We start from the raw sequence: 21,284 nt of genomic DNA on the forward strand, positions 1-21,284 counted from the left end.
TAGTGGCCCAAAGACCGGAGGGGATGCTATGTGACAACGTCTACAGTGATCTTTTGAAAACACAAGTCTAGTCATGGCGTCTTCTCTGCTTAAAACTCTCCGGTGGTTTCCCATTGCCCTTGAAGTTCAATCCAAGGGCCTGAGCATGACCATCGCCCTGCACAATCTAGCCCCTGCCTACCTCCTGGCCTCAGCCTGTGACCTCCTCTGCCCGGGGCTCCAGGCACACCTCCCTTCTCTGTTCCTCAGGCTCACCAAGCTTTTTTCTGCCTCAGGACCTCCCATTACCCCGGGGCCCTCTGCCTGGGATGGTTTCCCCCAGGATGGTTGTATGGCTGAGCTCTTCTCCTCTTTTAGAATCAGCTAAAATGCCACCTGCTCAGAGAGGTCTTCTGTCTCTAAATAGCCACCCTCGAGGCACCGCCCATTGTCCCTCCCGTAATTATTTTCTTTCAAGACCCTTATCTCTGTTTGCCACTGTGTCTGGGGGTGGGGGTGGCCGTGTGTGTCTGTGTGTGATTTTTCTATCTCTGGTTTTCCCCCTCTTGGTTGTAAAGCCCACAAGAAAAAGTGGAGACTTTCTAATATCACATAGTAGGCATTTAATCAATGTTTATTGAAATGACTTCACGCAGCACCTGATAAAAGTATAATCCCGTTAATGCTGTATTGGTCACAGGGGAAGTCCTGGAAGCTTCCACTTCATCTGTCCCTGTATGAGTTTCTCCATTTAATCAGGATGACTCTGCACCTGACCCCCGGCTATCTCCGGCCTTGACTCAGCCTCTTCTTTACACAAAGCTGGACGTGGCCCCTGAGGTGCCTACTTGAAGTACCCTCCACTCCCACCGGCTCTTGTCCCTTGAATAATGGTCTCTTCCAATCCAGGCAGGTGTCCCCTCTTTCCCCGAGCGAAAAGAACTTCCCAGCGCCTTTCAGCTTCGTAATTCTCAGGCCGTGGTTCCAGGTAGCATTTTAAAGCCACTGTGTGCGTATCTAAGTTACCTTTCCAATAAAGACTCTTGGCCACTGGCTGTATGTCAGAGCCTGGACTTTAGGGTTAGAGGACACCACATTGGATCCCCGCGCCACCCCACCCCCCGCCTCTTATAAGCTGTGAGACTTTAGGTAGGTCACTTATCTGAGTCTGTGCCTTCAGCGCTTAGCACAGAGCAGTGGTCCACGGCATGCTGTTTATCGTCATTATCGTCAGATCAGGATGACATAGGTGCTAGAAGGGTGTGTGCTTCCCCACTGCCATCACCTTTCACCCGGAATTACTGGGGCCACCTTGGATGAGGACAGCTGGCAGGGACTCCTCTGCCTGAATGGGGGTCACCTCTTCCTTCTCAGTCTAGAGAGCCTCAGGGAAGATTCTCCTGTTTCAAGAGCTCACCCTACCTGGCTTTCAAGGGAAAAAAGGCTGCAGAGAGATTTGTTTGTTTGGGGCTGGAAAAATGAGTTTCTCTTTGCTTGTCCCTGGCTTGAGCGCCTGGGTTTCTGAAGCAGGATTTCTGCCATCCCCCGGTTGCCACTGAGCTGTCCTGAAACACCAAGAAGGAGCTCCGGTCTGGGCTGCTTGAGGGGAGACCACACCCGACCGAAGAAGAACCATCTCAGGGCCCTGAGCACATGGTGGCCACCACTGGACCGGTTTCCGTGGCAACGCCTGGCTTCCGGCCCCAAGACTGCCTTCCTCCCACCTCCTCCCAGGCAGGTGTCTGCCTCCATTTCTAGCTTGGGGATGCTTCTGAGGTTCCGGCCAAGGAACTCAGGTGCCGGCTCACCTGCAGGAGGGAAAGGAGGGGAGGATGGGGGCAGTTCTTCAACACTGGCAACAAGAAAATGCCCAACCCCCTAAATCTATCCATAGCACATCCTGTGGCTCTAGCCTTGCCAGGTGTCTGCCCTGGAAGGGAGACAGAACAGATGCTAGGGTTCTGAGCTTCTGGAATGGTGGTGCTTCCGACTGGCTATAAAAAAGAAATAGAAAGTCTTGGGTGGAAAATTACCACCAGCACATGAGAAGAGGCTGACTCGGGAGCCTCAGGTGACATCGTATATCGTCTCGAGGAGTGGGTGGATGTCAGGAGGGACCGTTAGACGATGCTAGGCATGGGGCAGAGAGGGCAGGTACACAGGTACATGGGTTTAGCCTGTTTTATGTATGATATGGAAGACCAAAGATGTGTGTGAAAGGTACGTTGTCGCCAGTTTCGATCACAGGATCATAAAACCTTAAAGTTAGTGATCGTTTGGTCCAAATTCATTTTACAGATGGGGACACTGAGGCCCGAAGGCAAGTGACTTACCCAAGGCCACAAAGTGACATAGCCATGCTGGGTTGCTGGTTCTTAGCTCCTAAATGCAGGGCTCTAGACTTGAGTCCCTCTGCAGGGACAGAGCTTATACTTAAGGCAGTTCAGTGGAAAGCCCCGTGTAAGGCTTGTTTAACTCTATAGAGCTCTATAAGCCCTGTATAACTCTTCTTCCCTCTTCCAGACTCTCAAATATTCGTTTTGGGCTCTAGTGGGCCATATTCATAGTTACCTGGGAAACAGTCTATCTTTGGCTCTGTGGGGTAGGACCTACTTCTCCTACTCTATTACGAAAATAAACATCCAGGTTGTCATGAAAATATAATAAATATGTGTATAATATAAAATGAAGAATTATATGCGCAGCCTTAGAAAGCAAAGACATCTCATGGTTTTCTTCATGGATCATTTATCCTTTATAAGAGCTTTGCTTTTAATCAGCCCTGGCTGATTCCCTACTGACTGTGAAATTCAGGCCCCAGCCTTTGCCTGATGCCAGGGGCTCTTCCTCCAGAGGCCAGGGCCGCAGTGGCCACCAGGAGGCCCTATGGTGACGGGCCTCCGGGAGTCCTCTTGTCCCTGCCCACCTTCTGGAGCACAAGAGAACTATTGGCTGCTGCACTGATCTTCCAATGATGGGAGTGTTTCTTTTGGGGATGTTAGGGAAAGAATTCTCTAGTTCCTACCTCATTTTTTTTTCTTCTCAAGAATGAAGTCAGAGCCCCGAGAGGCCAGTACCCCTGCTTGCGTGTAGCCCCTTTGATTCAATGCTCAAGCAAAGCCATCAAGGCACACACATACACACACACATGCACACACAGAGAGCACTTTATGATTCAGCATTCTACTCACTCCTAGATACATATCTTAGAGAGACGTGTGCATGTGAACAAGGGGATATGCACAGGTGTGTCCACAGCAATCTTGTAATAGGAAAAAAAAAGGAAACATCTAAACGTACGTCAGTAAGAGAATGGGATTCTGGCATCTCCATACGATGGAATGTTATACAGCAGCAAATGCATGAATGAATGAGCGAGTGAACGAGTGAATGAATGAACTACAGCCACATGGGTCTGCATGGATCAAGCTCAAAATTTTAACGTGGGCGGGGGGCAGTGCCTGGGTGGCTCAGTCGGTTAAGCATCCGACTCCTGGTTTTGGCCCAGGTTATGATCTTGCGGCTCATGAGATGAAACCCCACGTCGGGCTCTGCATTAACAGTGCGAAGCCCGCCTGGGAGTCTCTCTCTCCCTCTCTCTCTCTGCTCCTCCCTTGCTCACTCTCTTTCTCTCTCTCAAAATAAGTAAATAAAAACCAAAACAAAACTTAAAACGATTTGGATGGGGGGCAATAGTGGGATGCGATTTAAACAAAGTTTAAAACACACAAACACACTCTGACGCTGCTCAGGGTTTACATACACGCGTAGCGAAAGGATGAAGAAATGCTTGGGGGGAGAAACATGGCGGTCTCCTGAGTGAAGGACTTGAGAGGACTTTGACTACCTTGGTCGAGTTTTATAAAACTCGGCAGCGGCTTATGAGTGTTTACCAGATTGTTTTTTGTGCATATAGGTCTAAAATGTTAAGTGAGGGGCGCCTGGGTGGCGCAGTCGGTTAGGCGTCCGACTTCAGCCAGGTCACGATCTCGCGGTCCGTGAGTTCGAGCCCCGCGTCAGGCTCTGGGCTGATGGCTCGGAGCCTGGAGCCTGTTTCAGATTCTGTGTCTCCCTCTCTCTCTGCCCCTCCCCCGTTCATGCTCTGTCTCTCTCTGTCCCAAAAATAAAAAAAAAAAATAAAAAAAATAAAAGTTGAGAAAAAAAAAAATGTTAAGTGAAAACAAAGAAACAAGACACCAGGCACCTGACCTGGTTGGAAATTATTTATTTACCATTGAAAGGTCGGTGTTCCCCAATGTGACACCAGACGTATGACTACAACGTCTCATGCGTCTTTTTGTACTTCAGTTCATGACTGCGAAACAGACACACGCTTAGCACTGAAAACAGCAAACACAGGCGGCAGAAACAAATCACGAAGACTAGGTCTGTCTTTGGGGGGGGTCCTCGCCTCGATCTGGCTCGGGCTGGGACTACCTCCCTCCAGGACTCCTTTACACCCCAAAGGAACTGCCCCCGGGGAGCCTCTCTTCCAACCCTACCCTCTCTACCCAGCCTCATCTGGAGCGCTATGTCACTTAACCCACACCCAGAGTCATATCTCAAATTGAAATGGACGGACACGCACAAGGACTCGAGCAATAGACACTCAGCAAATACACACTGATTTGATGTAAGCAGAGTCACAGATGAACACGGGCAGACTCCCATCGCCATCCAGGTCACCTTGGGGGCCACAGGCCAGTCTGCGATAGGTTCTCGCCTTATTTCCATCTCGCTCCATGCCCTTCTTCGAAAATGCTCCCTGGCCAAGCACAAGGTGTTCCTTTCAGAAACGATCGGGCGAAGTCACACGGGCCCAATTACTCTAATGGGGGGGGAGTGAGTTGCACGTGTGTCTGCTACAAGGTACGCGGAGGCGAAGATCACCGAAGTCTGTCGATGTGGCGGTCTGGGACCTCTGGGCGATTGAAAATGCACCAAGACGGAATTTTGTTGGAAAAGCACGGCCGTTACAGTCTCTTCTGTCACTAGGTACATGTACAGGTGGCTGGGATTTGTCATTAGGTGATGGTAGCACTTACATGTGAATGTTCAGGCCGGCGGCTGAGGGGTCTGCTGCTTTTGCCATTGAGAACTCAGGACAGACGGACTTTTGGGCCACTCGCAGGGTCTCTTCCTGCCAACCCCCTATCCATCCTTCATTCATTAATTCACGCAACAGATACTCATCGGGGGCCCGTGAGCTAGCTTAATTCTGGGTCCTCGGAACACACAGGTGAAAAACCTCCCGCAAAAACCCATCTCGTTCTGCGCAGGCCTGCTCCGTGAGGTGGTGGGTGACACTACGATGTGCTACGGTGGCGTCTGACTCTTACTGGGGCAGCCTTTGGATTGGATTCTGGAAAGCGCAACGCTTGAGGTACAAAGAACGGATGCCTCGTGATGGAATGACCAGAGGCAGAGTTGATCTTTCTGGCGTCCGAGGCCCTCTCCGGCCCACCTCAAACATCCTTCAGTGCGACTGTGAGGCAGGTGCATAGATTTATAAGGAAGTAGAACCCGTGTTTCCTGATTTTAAGTCTAGAATCCAGAGTGTTGTCCGTTGGAGTAGCAGATGTTGCCAAGAAGAGAATACTGGTCAACTCGCGTAGGAAATGTTTTGTTTCCTTGTGGCTATGCCAACCCCAACAGGCAGACCAGGGCGTGAGGGGAGCCTCAACAACGTGTTAATAGGAAATCACTAGCAAATGCTTTGCCTAAAAAGCACTTGGCAGGGGGGTGGTCCACCTTAATGAGCAAGACCTCCAATTCTGAAAGCCTTTCCAATTAAACAGGGATTCGATATTTTTTTCTGTTTCTTCGGATGCTTTTCTACTTCTGCACGGGACGGGCAGATCGTGACAGAAGGTGATAAGGCCCCTGCTCAGATTCTCAGGGAGAGGCCAAGCATGGCCTGGCTTGTTGCGGGAAAGGAGCACGGCCCTTACCCATCTCGCCTCGGGGTCCCTTGTGGGTCATAGGACCGGGTGACATTTGAAAGCCCAGAGTTTGGATGTCCCGTAGCAGAGTTCAGATGCAGAATCCATGGTTCTGGAAGTGCCTGGGATGGTTCTGGCGCTTTCCAGTCATTGTCAGCTGCCATCTTGAAGTGTCAAGATGATCTGTGGGTGGCCTGAGGGTTTGTTTTTTTGGCCACAGAATGCCGATGGCTTCGGAGCACTATTTCATCTACCACCTCATTCACAGATACAGAACCGCCATGTTGCTGGTCCTGTTTTACAGATGGCCAACCACGGAACCCAGGGATCCTGGTTCACGGGCAAATATCCCACCCCCTCGGCAAGACGCATCCTTTAACTGACGATGTGGACAGCTATTTGGAATAAGAAGGTAGGCATTTGAAACCCAGGCTGCTGGTTACTTACTGATTCAAGCGACAGGCCCTGAAAATTCAGGAAGGGAGGCACACTCTCAAAAGACTCTCTCTCCTCTTTCAAGTTACCTTCCTTCTCCACATCTACGGAGCTAGACATAATAGACTAAGTTAATATGTGCCCCCCCCCCCCCCCCCCCCCCGAATTCCTCCTGGAAGGGCTGGCATGCTGAGAGATGCATCTGTCTCAGAGGGTCACTTGGGTGATGTCGGTGGATGTGACAACTAGTCCCTCGTGACGAACAGGCTCGTCACGGAAGATCTCCCCAAGTATAACATGAACCGAGTTTGAGATAAAACGATGGGGAGTTATTGAACAAAAAGCACAGAATTCAGCCCCAGAACAGGATCTGAAGGGCACAGATGAAAACATTAAGCATTAAAAATAGTCAAATGAAAGAAACGGACAGGCCTCCCACATTTCACACTGCCCGTTGAGATGTCCTGCACTGGAACTGGCTGCCCCTGGGGACTGCAGCCCCGACAAGGACTGCGAAAAACCTGTCCGGAATGCTGTAGAAGGGATTTCTCCAAATGCAGTGCTCCAACCTCGGCATCAAAACCCCTCGGTGCTGGTTAAAAATGCAGGTGCCTGGGTTTCGGCCCGGAAGATCGGCTTGGAATGTCGACGGGTGGGCCCGGGGAATGTGCTGGTGATTCTTTACACACTAAGGTTTGAGAACTGGGTTCCTGCCCGCGACCGGGTCGGGGGCGTGATTTAATGCTGATTTCATCCCATCCCGACAATCCCTAATTCTCCGAGTTGATCCAGGATACTTTATTTCCTCCATCATTTTTGAAACGCCTCTTTTTAAAGAGCCACCTTCTGCACGCACGTTATTCCCCACCTTAAGCTTTCTCTGCATCTGGCCGGACCCCACCGGCCAAACCTGCCCGTGGGCTGTATTTGACAGGCGTCTCTTCAACAGCACAGAGGAGCCAAACGCATTCCTCAGTGGGACCCAAATGTCCCGTGTCCACCCCCGGCCCTGCCTCGCTCATGTTTTAGAAATGAGAGTGTAAGAAGAGAGGGGCGGGGTCCTGGCCTTCGCAAACACATCTGTCCCCCGGGTGTCGGGATGAGGATGGGGCACAAAGACGACGTCGCGGAGGACAGCGGGGCTGGAGGGGCGGGGCTGTGCCCGACAAGGGAGGAGCCCAGGCAGCTGGCTACAGACGCAGCTGGTGCCACATGGCGATCTGCCTCCGGGGGTTTTTGAGCATTTCCTCCCAGTGGCTGCGCTCGGAGCCCGAGGCGTGCAGGCCCAGGCTGCAGCGGCCAAGCGCACAGCTCTGCCCCTCCTCGTCCTGGCCCAGCACCTCCAGCTCCACGCTGGAGGCCTGCAACAGGCCATCCGGCAGCTCGAACATGATCATCTCATTCCACACGGGGTTGATCTTGTGCTTGGCCCGTTTGGTCTGCTTCTTCTTCAGCTTCTGAGCCTGGTGCTTTAAGGTGACCTTGACAGAGACATCTGGGGGAAAGAGACAGACAGAAGGGTTAGCTGGTGGGGGTGGAGGGTAGCGGGCCCAGGATGAGGCTCCCCCTCGGGGCTGGAGAGACGGGGTCTCCGGCTCAAGATGTGCATCGAGGCTCCCTCTGGGCACGCCCCGCTCTCACCGGGCCCTGCGCTCATTCAATTGTTAAATGGCCCCCGTGTGGCACTAGACCGGGGGATACGGCAGAAGTTCCTGCCTCCACAGAACTTAGGCTGTGGTGTGGAAAGCACCCAATAGCATAGTACATCCAGGGTGGTCACCTGGTGGCCCAGGCTTGGGTCAAGATAGAACCACCACCTGCCCTGAGCCCTTCCACGCGTCTTCAGGTCCCACATCAAACCAGGCCCAGGATAATGGCTCAGCTTGATTTTTAAACTCGGACCAGACAAACTAAGCCACCCCCATGGCTTCACCCCATTGGTCTGTCCACGCGAGCGTTCTGGCTGATTATGAAGATAGAAGGTCTTCTCCTCCGTTGTTTTATAAATTTCACTTGAGGGCCCCGGCTTCACGTGGAGGACGAGGGCACACTGCCTTGGCCCCCCAGGGGCACTGCACCGATGGAACTGTCCCCCAAGACAGCGGCACAGGTCACTGGACAAGCTCTCACGGAACATCACAAGGCTCAGGACCCGGACGATGTTTTCATTTGTCAAGGTTCCCGAAGCTAATGTGAGAATAATTGCTACTCGGTATTCATTGCTATAATTATCATCCCCGGGTGGCTAGTTTGTTATTTCAGCCGATAGATTTGAGAGACAAAGTGTTGTGCTGTAATTGTCCTGACAGCAGCTGTAAAAATAAATAAATAAATAAATAAATACAAATTAAAAAAGAGTAGGGGGCAAAGAATTGTCTGGAGGGGAGGAGAGGAAGCACTGAACTCTGGCCTTTGGCTCAGGAATCTGTTGGCGAAACCAGTTCTGATTTCTTTTGCCCCAAATCGTTTGCTCAAAGGTAATGAATGCGGTGGCAATTCTCAGTTTGTGTCCTGCTATAAATATCTATTTATTTATCCCCTGCCATGAGCACTTGGCTCTGGGTCCAAGCAGCACACTGCTACGTTTCCGGCCCTGACAAGAGAGCCCATTTCAGTCCCCAGACTCGGGGTCTGTGCTGGGATATCCAGAAGCAAAACCTGAGGCTTCCAGAATGCTGAAGAGATGCTTATTTGGGTATATGGGGCACAGATGCCCGAAGCTTCAGGCCGCCTCAGCCCAGGCACCCACACACCTTCTGCCAGCATCCGCACTCAGCTGGTGTGGGGGTGGCAGGTTGACAAAGACTGAGAAGAGAGAAGAGGCTGGCGGGGGGGGGGGGGCGTGGGGCACAGGGTGACGGCCAGCTGAGACAGGAGGACCTAGCCTTCCAGACACCAGTTGGTGAGGTGAGTCCAGGTGGGTGTGGGTGATGGGCTAAGCTAAGTTTCTTCTTAGCCCAGATGCTCCAGTCCGTGGCTACGGTCCTATCCTTGGCTTCCTCTGACCCGTGGGTAAGACGGGTTCCTCTCATGGATGGATCTGGAAGGTAGGAAGCTCCAGGCAGCTCACACCTGAGCCCGATGGAGGGATCGGCCCAGGAGTAAACGGATATGAATTTAAAGAAGGGAGTGTGTTCTCACTCACCCTTCCCCAGGAGCGCCTTGGGCTGGTTGGAGTGGAGGTTCTTGGCCTTAATGAGCACGACCAGGAGGCGGTTGGCAGCTGGGAGATAGCTGATGGATAAAAGGACCTCTCCAGTTCCTGCCGATGGTTCCTGAAACAGAAGAGAGGATACAGGAGGGGAACCCATCAACTAAATGCTCAGCCTGGGGTCACACTGGACCTGTATCCAATAGGCATCCTAGAAACCATGTACCCATCAAGGCTGCTTTCTTACAGAGGGAGGAGGGCACTGAGGAATTCTAAGTCGCGTGTGCCTCCATAAGAACTTTTCAGTTGCCACAAATTGTGATTTTCCAAATTATCATATGTTCAAACCCAACTTCTAAAACACATCAAAGAGATGCCACTTAGGATGTGGCAGGAGCAGAGGGTCAGGACCCCTTCTCAGCCTTCGCCATCCCCCACAAGCTCTTGGGGTATCTTTATAGAACACTAGGGTTCTCGGGGACACAGTTCGAGAACCGCTGCATCGACCCGTCAGGTTCCTGCGGCAGTGGGGAGTTGCGATTCCTTACTCTGTTTGAAAAGATAATTCCTTCCAGCCCCTGGAGGGCTGAGAGTCAATAATATGATGTACGAATGCGGAGCAGGGCCTTGCCTGGTCAACAGAACGGCCAACTGTGTCAACAAAAAAGCCGGGCATGCGACGTTAGGAGGGGCACCAGAGACCTCCGGCAATAACCTCGCTTTGCAGGAGGTGCTGACGCCCCCTGTCAAACAGCCAGCACGCCTTTCCTCCGTCTGTGGCTCTACAGAGTGTCTCCGCTGAAATTCCTACAAGAATCTGTTTGGAATTTCAACAAATCGACTGAGGGACAAAAATGACCCAAAAAAGGCCCCCACAGGAGGCAGACAGACGCGTGCCACGGTCGAAAGGTGGTGTGACAGATTTCAGCACCAGACCATCCGGGGCTGAACACCATTTACTAGCTGGGTGCCCTCCGGTCCATCACGTCACTCCCCACCCCTCCGTTTCCTCATCTGTGGAATGGGAACCGTTGGCTGGGGTTATCGCCACCGGTCATCCAGGAAGGACAGCCACCACTTTTTGAGATTGTGAAGCAGGCATATTGTTGATGAAGAGGAGACAGTTTGGGCTTTGGGAGTGAGGCTGGAGGAGGCGGGCTGGGCCCTCTGCCCCCGTCACCCCTTTCCTCCAGGAAAAATGTCTTTGACGTGACTGCCTCGATTCCACCAGCCCTAAGTAGCCAGTCACACGACAGAATGATTTGGGAGCTGCCAGGAACGTTGGCAATGACATGAGTAACCGCAGCGAAGACTAATTAAACACTTATTATGGGCGAGGCGCGATTACGTTATCTATCCCACTAGGATGCAAGGTCCGTAAAGCGGCTCCCGGGACCCGGCCTACGGTTGACACACTGTCAACTATTTGTGAGTGCAAGAAGTAAGAGAGAGGGTTCATTTTCAGAAATGCCAGATGAAAGTTGTGCCGTCTCGTTAACAGTAGGTCTACAACCTATTGGAAATATGTATGAACCCCAGCCCCCCACAGCGGAGCCCCAAACGCTTAGACACTTCACTTCCTGGTTCTTCTTCCCCTCTCCGTTTCTCGGGCTTATTTTCGTGGGCTTTGCGATGAGCGTGTGCCAAAGAACAAAGGGAGGAGGGACTGAGAGTCCCTGCGTCACCTCAGGGAATGTACATCTGCTCCAATGAGACTGATTTTTGCCTTACATGGGCATAGACGTCATCTGAGTGAGGCTGTAACCTCTGTAGTCCTCAGCCAATGAGGAACCAGGGGCGGGACTTCACGCTAGGAGATAAATCGTCTGCTGTAACTGCCCCGGGTGCTCCTGTCCCTCAGACACCCGCTCTTGCAAGAACGTTGATTAAAGCCTCACTCCACTGTACTCTGAGTTTCGGTGTCCCTCCTCTGATGGGGCCGGTGGACTTATTTCTCACAGTGAGATAGAAGGGTGAGACGTCTTACTGAATCTTGACAACAGTCCTAGAGATACGAATCTTGTCTCCATTTAAAAAAAAATTTTTTTTTAACATTGATTCATTTTGGAGAGACAGAGAGAGACAGAGCATGAGCGGGGGAGGGGCAGAGAGAGAGGGAGACACAGAATCCGAAGCAGGCTCCAGGCTCCGGGCTGTCGGCGCAGAGCCCGACGCGGGGCTCGAACCCACGAACCGCGAGATCGTGACCTGAGCCGAAGTCGGACGCTCAACCGACTGAGCCACCCAGGCGAATCTTGTCCCCATTTTAAGCATAAGATCTTGATGCTTCAGAGAGCACGTCCCCACCCGAGGTCATGTAGCCAAAGTAAGAGGAGTAGCAACACTGAGCCTTGAATGGAGGTCTGGTCTGATACCGAAGACCAGGTCCTAAGCCAGGGCTCTTCAGACCTCTCGTCCCACGGTGAAGGAGCCGGGCCCAGGGACTTGTCCGGGCACCCAGAGGGGCAGCAACAGACTAGGGTGGACCACAGCCTCCCGATTCAAGGCTGCTTCTTGGAGGCCCATGGGTGACCTGTGCTGTAGCCACAGGATGATCCGGCTTAAACATCCTGCTCCCCTCGGACCAGGCAAGAGGAGCTTGGTCCCATCAGCCCAGGAAGGGCTCGTCACCTTTGTGATGAGCCCGGATGAGCCCGGCCGGCTGCAGCCCAGCCAGACAATTTTAGCAGCACCTGCCAGCTCAACTCTGCTGCTCCAAGTACCTGCTGACAAAAATAACCTTCTTCACCCACACCCTGCCCCCCACCTTTCTCTTGGGCTCTCAGCGAATCACGCGAGGTGCCCTCGGAGTGGGTCGCTCTATGATCCCTGATGACGCACACGCCACATTCGGGCTGAATGTCTTCCGGCAAGAACTGGCTGGCCCCTCCGTTAACCCGTTCTAGCCCACAGAGGAGCGAAGCAGCCACTGAAGGCTCTGCCCGCCTTGTTCACGTCAGCCCACACCCTCGAGCGGGGGCCAGGGCCACCCGCACCTGCCGCGGGGCGCCAGCTCCTAGGTCGGACGGCATGCCGCAGTCATTGCTCACGTGTGTGGAGGCAGGCCAGGGGGCCACGAGGATGTGAGAGCGTCCTTGAGGCACAGTGGCCCCTCTGAGCATGATGAGGATTAGAATGCGTGCACTGTGAGGGCAGGGCCCGGTGCTAATTTCTGCTGTGTCCCCAGCTCCTGGCGCTGTGCCTGGCACAGGCTGGAAACCGGGCAAGGTGTTTGTGGGATGAACAGACGTGTCTTGCTCTTCTAGGGGGAAGGCTAGAAGGTCTGAGACTTCCAGAGAGATAGGCTCCCTCGGCCCTGGCGGCACCAAAGTCTCCAAAGCCCTAGGGGAGCCCCTCCACCTCCAGAGAAAGCTGCTCTACCAGCCGAATAAACCAAAGTGTGCGATCTTCTTCCCAGGCCCCCCGGGCTGTGATTCCGCACAAATCCCAAACCACGCGCTAATTAGGGACTGTGCTTCAGAACAGCCTGGTTCCAGCTGAGAGTGGCTGCAAATTTTTGTCCATTTTCTGAGGCTGGGAAAGAAAGAAAAATAAGGCAAGGAAGAGATTATAGCAAAAAGGGAGGCAGGTGGGGACTGAAGGCGTCCGTCAGGGAAGGCTCTAGCTGATGGAGCCTCATACACCATCGGGCACTCAGACGGCATTTAAGTGGCACGGTGGTGAGGGGACAGCACAGGACTCACAGCCAGACCAACCCGGACCCGAGGTCCCGCTTGCAATGTTCCGGCTGGGTGACCCTGCAAGGGTCACCCAGCTACTCTAAGCCCCAGGCTCTATGTCTGTAAATGAGTCACAGCGTCACCCTTACCAGGCTGCTCCGGGAAAGAACTGGGGTAGAGTTCCAAGCACAGCAGCTGATAGATATGTACCCCCAAATAAATGTGCTTTTTTAGTATTTTATCACTCTAGCATGGGAGTCAGCAAACTTCTTCTGTAAAGTCAGGTAGTAAATACTTAGGACTCTGTAGGCCACCCAGTCTCCCCGAGAAGGCGCCGGCCAGCAGGTTGAGACTGGTCTTCCAGAAGGTTCTCTCTAGGCTCCACTGTGGCAGCCCTTGGATAAGGCCTTGACCCCAGAGCCTAAATAATCACACACCGTCCTACAGCCCTGATGTCTCCGACCCCTCGCTGCCCTGACCTGGGAAGATCGATGGTTTGCTCTCCAAGAGACCCCTCTCTGAGCAGTGCAGCCTTTCAGCAGACCTTCCTCTCACACCCTCGGCTTCCCTGACAGCAGAGGGCTGGGGAGAACCATGCCAGGGCTGGTGACAACAGAGAGCACCGGGCTCTGGGGCTGTCCCTAGCCCAGTCCATCCTCCAAATCCCAGTACAAATGCCATTTCACACCAGGCCTTCTAGAACTCTCCATCAGAGTTAGGTTAGGCCTTTCTTCCATGTCTTAGGATTCAATGCATATCCAATATCGTCGTTGTCCTTGTCAATGTCACTCGTCTGCTCCAATTTATGCCTCTGGCCTGTAAGTTCTGGGTAGAAGGATTCCACACGGTGCTCATCTCCCCAGCAGTGCCTGGCACACAGCAGGGACACAGGGAATATACGTGAATATAAATGGGGCCATTGCTGGGGCGCCTGGAGGGCTCAGTTGGTTGAGCATCTGCCTCCTGATTTCAGCTCAGGTCACGATCTCACGGTCATGAGATCGAGTCCCACGTCGGGCTCCATGCTGGGTGTGGAGCCTGCTTAGGATTCTCTCTCCCCCCCCCCCCCGCTCCTCCCCCACTTACTCTCCCCCCTCCCCCCGAGCATCAGAGCCAAATCACACATAATGTGTTTTCCATGATGGCAGGGGGATCTCACATGGCAAGCTAGAAGCAAAACCAGACTCCAGAAATTCCACAGCCTGGGCTGAGTCCGCTCCAGCCCTCCACCCTGTTCACGACACCGAGCGTCCTCGCACACACGCACACGCACACGCGGGGAAGGTCCGTGACGCTCGTTTCGCGAGCCCTGGCCCAGTCCTGCCGCCGCATGCTCCCCTAACAGGCTTCAACCTTCCTGGTGCGAGGTCACCCTACCTTAACTGAAGTCTTCAGCTCACCCCACTGGGCGGCCCCCAGAGGCACAGACACCCCGTCCAGGCCCAGGCGGAGCTCCCCGACCACGCTGTGGCGGGAGAAGCGGTCGCAGGTCCGCAGGGTCAGCAGCAGGGTGGCTGTGGAGAGCTCCTCCTCCGCCAGGGGGAGCGCCAGGCCTTCCTCCCACATGGTGTGCAGCTGCCGCTTCTTCAGGGCCGTCTGGGCCTCTGCGGTGCCCGTCCTGTTGGCCACGCTGCCTTGGACATAGCAGTCACAGCCTCCATCGTGGCCACTGGTCACAGCTGCAGCCAAGGAGATAGCAACACGGACGTGGGACTTTTTCAAGGACAAGGGTAGAGGAGAAACACAGGCCTGCTTGGAGCTGCCGCATCCAGCTGAATGGCCATGACCTCAGGGGTACGAAAGCCCCAGGGCTGACCACCTTGGCTTTGCGGAATCGCCTTTCAGTAAGACACTCAGCAATGGGAGACCCTCCCAGGTGGCCAATGTCAGCACACGCTGGTCTTCCCCTGGAGAACAGGGACGTGACTGGCTGCTTCCCGGAGCCCTTCCCACCTCATGACTCTGAGGTTTCCCCAAGATGCCGGGGCCCGCAAACTGCTGAGGGCTTTTATGCTCTGATACTGTAATTTTTAATTTTTTTTTAATGTTTACCTTATTTTTGAGGCAGAGTGCAAGTGGGGGAGGGGCAGAGAGAGAGGGAGCCTCACAGAATGGCCCACTGTCAGCCCCAACTCCTTTGCAAAGTCTTAGCTCTGTTTGCTGATGGCAAAATTGTTGGGGCAGAGAGACCAGGGGCATCCTGACCCCTTGGACCAGTTCTTGGATTACAGAAATTTTGCTGACCATTCAGAACACCCTCTTTATCCCCCACAAAGCCCCGTTCAATGTCAAAGGCACCTGTGGCAGAGACAGCTAGCCGTTCACCAAAAACCCGTTTCCTCTTTTTGCTGAGCACCTGCTAAGCCACATTTCCCATGCTCCTTTGCATTCAGTGGCCATGTGACTGGGTTACAGCCAATGGCGTCTGAGCAGGAGTGATGCATGTTCTGTGTGGTCATGGCTTTCAAGGGGTGGTTGTGCTCCCTCCCTCTTCTCCCTCTCTCTCCACCTGCTAGATACAGATGACAAGGGGGCCTGAGAGGATAACGGGGACCCTGACGGAAGGAACCTGGTCCCTGAATCACCATTTGGAGGAAAGAGGTTTGAATCACCATTTGGAAGAGAAAGAGGCCAACCAGGATTCTCCACTTTGAATGTTATATGAGAGGGGAGTGGATTCCGGCCCCCACCCCCCACCACACACACACTTCAGGGTCCGTTCTTTACCGAGTGCTAATCCAGCACTGAGTGCTCCCTCCAGCCTCAGGTGCTCCCATTCCTCCTATACAGCTCCTCCAGGGGAGACGCACCCACGGAAGCCCATGAAAGTCAAATACAAGTAATACCTTCCAGGCGAGTCACAAACAGTTCCGCCTTCTGCTGGTCATAGTCCAAGCGGTAGTGGAGTTTGGGGGCTTGGTTCCAACTGGCGGCCTTCTCTGGGTTCCAGGCCTCTATGACACACACATCCTCTACCACACCTGTCCAAAGAGGTAAGGCCGTCACTGCCACCCGCACTATGGTCCTTGTTTTCCTAGATCCTCTCTTTCCCATGTGCTACCCATGCCACGAATGGAAACCAAAAGCGCTCTAGCCGGGGGCCAAGTCATGGTGGCCACCCCAGGGTGACACCTGCGGTCCTGGGATTACATGTTAAGGGACCGTCACAGCCCAGTGCTCAAGACATGGCCTTTGGTGTCACACACGAGCTGCCACTTAAGAGTTATGTGACCTTGGACAAGCTACTTGACTTCTTCGAACCTCAGTTTCCTCATCTTTGTAATGGGAATGATAACAGTGTCTCCTTCCTAGAGTTACTTGCATTAAATGATTCAGAAGTTCCCCCCACACCACAAATATCGCTCACTCTGCCCCTCACTGGAACAGGAGTCAAACATCTGGAAGATTCTCGTTAGTCAAACATAATACGAGAATTAAAGGATCCAGCAGCTGTAGCCAACTCCACTTCGAGCAAATTGGAACTGAAAAAGTTTTGATTCTCAGAACAACTTTAGAGGGTAGAAATTTAAAGGCCTATTTAATTTCCAAAATGGCTTGTTGTGGGGTTCCTGCGCGTGGGGAAAAATTCCTCCGGTGCGTCTAAGTAAGGAACAGACTGACCAGGATGTGAGCAATGCGTAAAGCGAGACCGTCCTGAACACAGGACTCAGGTGGCTCTCAGGGGCACCACAGGGATGATCACAGCAGGGTCAGTGCCAGAAGGGTCCTGCCTGGCACCCACAGCTCTCCCCTCTCAGGCTACCTCAGCCTTCAAATTCAAAACCAAATCAAAGCCAGACCAAAGCTGGCACGGCTTGGCAATGCAAGAATGGATTCTGCTTCCAGAAACGGAATTCTGAGCTCCCGGGGGGGGCTGAGGATCAACACTGGTGGGAGCAGGACACGTTGGCCATCACGGGAACAGTGTCCGACGAATTTGGCATCCTCGTCGCCTGCACTCCCTTGCCTCTGGTCAATATTTGCTGAAGAATCAACTCCTGATAGATGTCTATGGAACCAGCGTTCTGGGGTGGGGAGCAATGACGAACGATGACAAAGAGAAGACAAACTAATGTGTTCCGAATTCTTTAAAGTTCCAGACTCTGACACGCTGCCCTGTTCTTCCTGGTGGGCAGCATCCAATCCTGGCTCCCCCCGAGCTTTGGGAAACCTGGGGTTCCCGAGAAAGGGGAGCCCTCTTGTGATTATGATTACTACCCCCAACGCTCCGCGTGCAAGCTTTTCCTCACCCTCGGATCTTAAGCTGTCGGGTCCTCAGTGGGTCCATTTGACATCTTTTTAAAATGCGGGGCTAAGAGCTGGGCAGATGCGTTCCTGCCACAGGCACCTTGCAAATTGTTCTTGAAGAAACGCCAGGCTAATCGCTGTGGTTCTGGGTGGGGGGCGGGGGCACCGGCTCACCGGCCAGCATGCGCTCCAGTTGGACCCAGGCCAGGAGATGCGTAAAAATTGGGGTCAACGTCAGAGCCAGTTACGCTGCCTCCCCTTGTCCCGTCTGCCTCTCCGACCACACAAATAAAACCCCAGACCACACAAGAATCCGTTCTCCTGGATGTGTTTCTTGCCTCCTTAGGACAGCCTGCATGCTCTTTGGGGTAGGGGCTGTGCCTGCTTCGCGTACCTGCCCCAGCGCCCAGCACAGCCCTGTACCCCGAAAGGTTGCTGCATCTCGAAGTGGACGCTGATGAGAAGCAGGATAGAAACAACAATGATAACAACACGCTTGAAGCAGGATAGAAACAACAATGATAACAACACGCTTTGGTTACACCTTTGCTGCCACGCCCTGGGCTAAGCACTTTATATGCGTTATTTTATTTACACTTTGCAACAGCCCTCCCGGGAAGACAACAGTAAAATCCCATTTCAGGTACGAGGAAACTGAGGTCCGGAGAGGTTAGCCACGTGACCAAGGCCCCACGAGGAGTACGTAAAAGGGCAGAGAATTGGCCCCGGGACTCTGGAAGCCCATGCTTCAATCATGGCCCCTCCACGTGAGTTGAAAAGGACTCTCCACTCCCCAGTCGGAAGCTGGAGGCCTCAGAGAGAAGCCGGGTAGCAATAGGTCCGCAGGAATAAAGGACTGTAATTCCCAGGCCCTGTGCCCCCGTGTTTGCCCAGCGTCAAATGCTGGGGCTGGCCATGAGACGCCGGGAGCCCCCCTGAGTACTGCCCGTGGAAGAACGAGGGGCAGGAGACCCCTACCATTCTGAGGAAGGATGAACAGTTCCTCTGTGACCTGCCTCTTGAGGCGGCTGTCATTCGGGGCCTGGGGGCTGGCAGGTGCAACAGGTTCCTCCGTGGTCCTCAGGGTATAGTCCGCATAGTTGATGACCTCCGGGGCTGTCACAGCCGGCCTGGGTCCGTAGATGTCTGGCAACTTGAGGAGGGCTCGGGGCTGGACGGGCTCCGTGGACTTTTTAACATTGAACTGCAAACACACGTCACTCTGATTAGTCCGCGAGAAGACCTCCCGCCTGTTTTCTACCCACAGAAAGGAGAAGCCGTGACCCGCCCTTTCACGGGAGGCAGAGGGAGGGCTGGGGTCCCTTTATGCTCCGAGAGGCACCACCCAAGCAGCCAGAATGTCACTTTCAAACACACCAGAATCCACAACACCGCGGTTGCGATGACATCTGGGCCCTGTTCATCCACCCCCTTCCTCCCCCTGCCCAGTGGTCTTCTGCTGTGTCCCCTGGGGTTATTCGGGCCCATCACCTGTGCCACCTGCTTCTTGTTCTCTCACCGCCCCTCCCCCTCCTTCAAGAGACCTACAAGCACTGGCCCAACCCGGCCCTACTCACCTTTCTGACATTGTCCCAGAATCTTCCCTTTGCACGGCTCCCGTCACTGGGCTCCCTGCTTCTCAAACAGGGCTGAACTCTTTCTGAGTCTGATTTCTGGACCCCAACCCCTCCCCCCAAACCACCCCCCCCACCTCCACCTGCTGTAAATTAAGTCCCTCCCCCAAGTCTGTCCCTCCCTTTCACCACATCCTGCTCTTTGCTTTATAGCTTTGAGCTCGCCCCTATATTGTTATTTTTTTTCCATAGGTTGGCCTGTTTGTGTCCAGTCTTGTGTGAGCTCCATAAGCACAGGGATTATGTCTTATCTTGCTCCTTCTGTATCCCTGGTGCCTGCACAGCGTCTGCTCACAGGGAGGATGCAATATAAACCCGTGGCTAGGGCTGCCGTGTTCAGTTGTATGGTTTGTGCACTGCACAAAGGAGCCCCGATGAGGGGCAAGTGAGGGTTGAAATGCAGTGTGTGCACCACATGCCCAGCTGTGTGCCCTGAGGTAGGGTCTTAGTCCACCTGGAGGAAAGGGCATCTTTTTCTCTACACAAAGGCCTGCTTGCTTGTGAAGCTTTAAGTATGCAGGGCTGCGTCACACAGACCAGTGGAATCTTCTGTCTTTCCCTCCACTAGGGACTGAGATCTCTTCTACCTAAGGGATTCCAACTCATATACCAGGCAGCAATATCAGGGGTCTGCCTCGTCCCCGGGAAGTCAGGGACTGATGGCCAGACCTAGAACTCAAAATGCTCGGTGGGTAGCCCATAAAATAACCCTCAAATTGGGGCAGGTGCAGACCCACAATAGAGTCCCCCAAGCAGCCTCCTGCCCTCCTCGCTGGCCCTGCTGTCTCTCCCTTCTCTGTGGCTGCTGGAGGGGCTGGCCAGGGGTCAAGGCTGCTCTCTGACCCAGGGACTGGGGAGTGTCGGGCAGGGGTGGCAGTGGGGGTGATGCAGTCCTGGAGGGGGACAGCACTCAGAAGTTCACGTGGTTTCCAAGTGCGTGTTTAGAGTGCTTCCACAGTCTACGTTTCACTCTCCCGGGATAAATCCCAGACATTCTGCTCTCCTTGACCCTCTGTCTCCGACCGTCCCCGAGGGAGGCTGGGCCTCAGTGACCTTAATTATCCAGGAATGCACTGGGGCTCAAAGGGGCCACAGACGGCCGCCGTGCAGGTGGCCTGCTGCTGCTTTACCTCCTCTTCTTCTCAAGTCCCTAAAGGGCTTAGAGGGGATAAAACACTTCCTTCCTCTCTCGGAAACACCGCCCAGCAGACTGCAGCGCAACCGAGACTGTCCCGGTCTCTGCTGAGTGTGCCCGGCTCGCACAGGCTGGAAAAGCACTTCTGACTTAAATGGAACACAGCCACCCAGGAGCAGACAGCGGGGTGGCCGCACATTTACTTCTAGATCGGCCTGACCCCAAAGCCCGCTGCCACCGCGGCTCCCGACGCCCTTCCCGCCTTCAAGCCTTTGCCTGGCACAACACCCACTCATCAGAAACGTTTGTCACCGCTACGCACAGCAACCACCCGCAGAGGGACCTGTGCGATTTGCACACTCAGGTCCCCTCTGCGCCCTCACTCCATCGACGGTGTCCCCGGGCATCGAGGGACCTGGCCTCCAATACTGACCGTGCCACCGGAGCTGAGCAACTTTTGGCAGAGGTCATCGCACCTCTCTGAGTGTGTCACCTCAAGTGACACGTGATTTTCAAGGCTTGCTCCACTCCTGCATTCTGAGCTACAGAGAGGTGAGAGACACAGCTCTTTATCTGCAGGTACAGGGGAGCTGGGGAGTCAATCACACGCCGGAGAGTAAACAGCAGGCATATTTGGCAGTTTGGGGCCACAGTACAGAAGCAGGCATCGGGCAGTCTGTATAAACAGCCCTGGGGGGAGAGCGGATGGTGCGTGCAGGGGGCAAGCAGGAGTCTGGGAGGGCCTCAGGGAGGGGCCAGGGCGTGAGCCAGACCTTGAAGGAGGGGTGGATGAGAAAGCAGGGCAGCGAGCTGGGGGAGGAAGGCTGTGCCCCTGACTGGAGCCCGGGGCCCCCAACGGACACACACATAGACAGCAATGACATGTCTCCACGTCTTTTCATCCTCCACAAAGTGGTGCCCACCTCCGATATTTCACCCAAGCCCGAGTTACAATTATTACACTATCAGGGCGCCTGGGTGGCTCAGGGCGTTAAGTGGGCACACTTAACGGGGCGCCCTTCCCGCCTTCAAGCCTTTGCCTGGCACAACACCCACTCATCAGAAACATTTGTCACCGCT

At 53.9% G+C, this 21,284-nt stretch overlaps 1 protein-coding gene across 2 annotated transcripts in view; it reads right to left on the bottom strand.

Annotated features, from left to right (window-relative positions):
- Positions 1–4,180: 4,180 nt before the first annotated feature.
- Positions 4,181–21,284, bottom strand: part of SYT13 (synaptotagmin 13) — a 41,606-nt gene continuing 24,502 nt past the window's right edge. Inside the window, exons 2-6 of one of the 2 annotated variants that reach the window (XM_030333210.1) lie at positions 18,414–18,639; positions 16,034–16,168; positions 14,565–14,866; positions 9,502–9,631; positions 4,181–7,851 (exon numbers count right to left, since the gene is read on the bottom strand). In XM_030333210.1, coding sequence (XP_030189070.1) covers positions 7,547–7,851; positions 9,502–9,631; positions 14,565–14,866; positions 16,034–16,168; positions 18,414–18,639 — 1,098 coding nt within the window. In that variant the 3' untranslated portion in view covers positions 4,181–7,546. The other variant, XM_030333212.1, reaches the window with a different exon arrangement.

The sequence above is a fragment of the Lynx canadensis genome, chromosome D1 (assembly GCF_007474595.2).
Source record: "Lynx canadensis isolate LIC74 chromosome D1, mLynCan4.pri.v2, whole genome shotgun sequence".
NCBI classification, from domain to species: Eukaryota; Metazoa; Chordata; class Mammalia; order Carnivora; family Felidae; genus Lynx; species Lynx canadensis.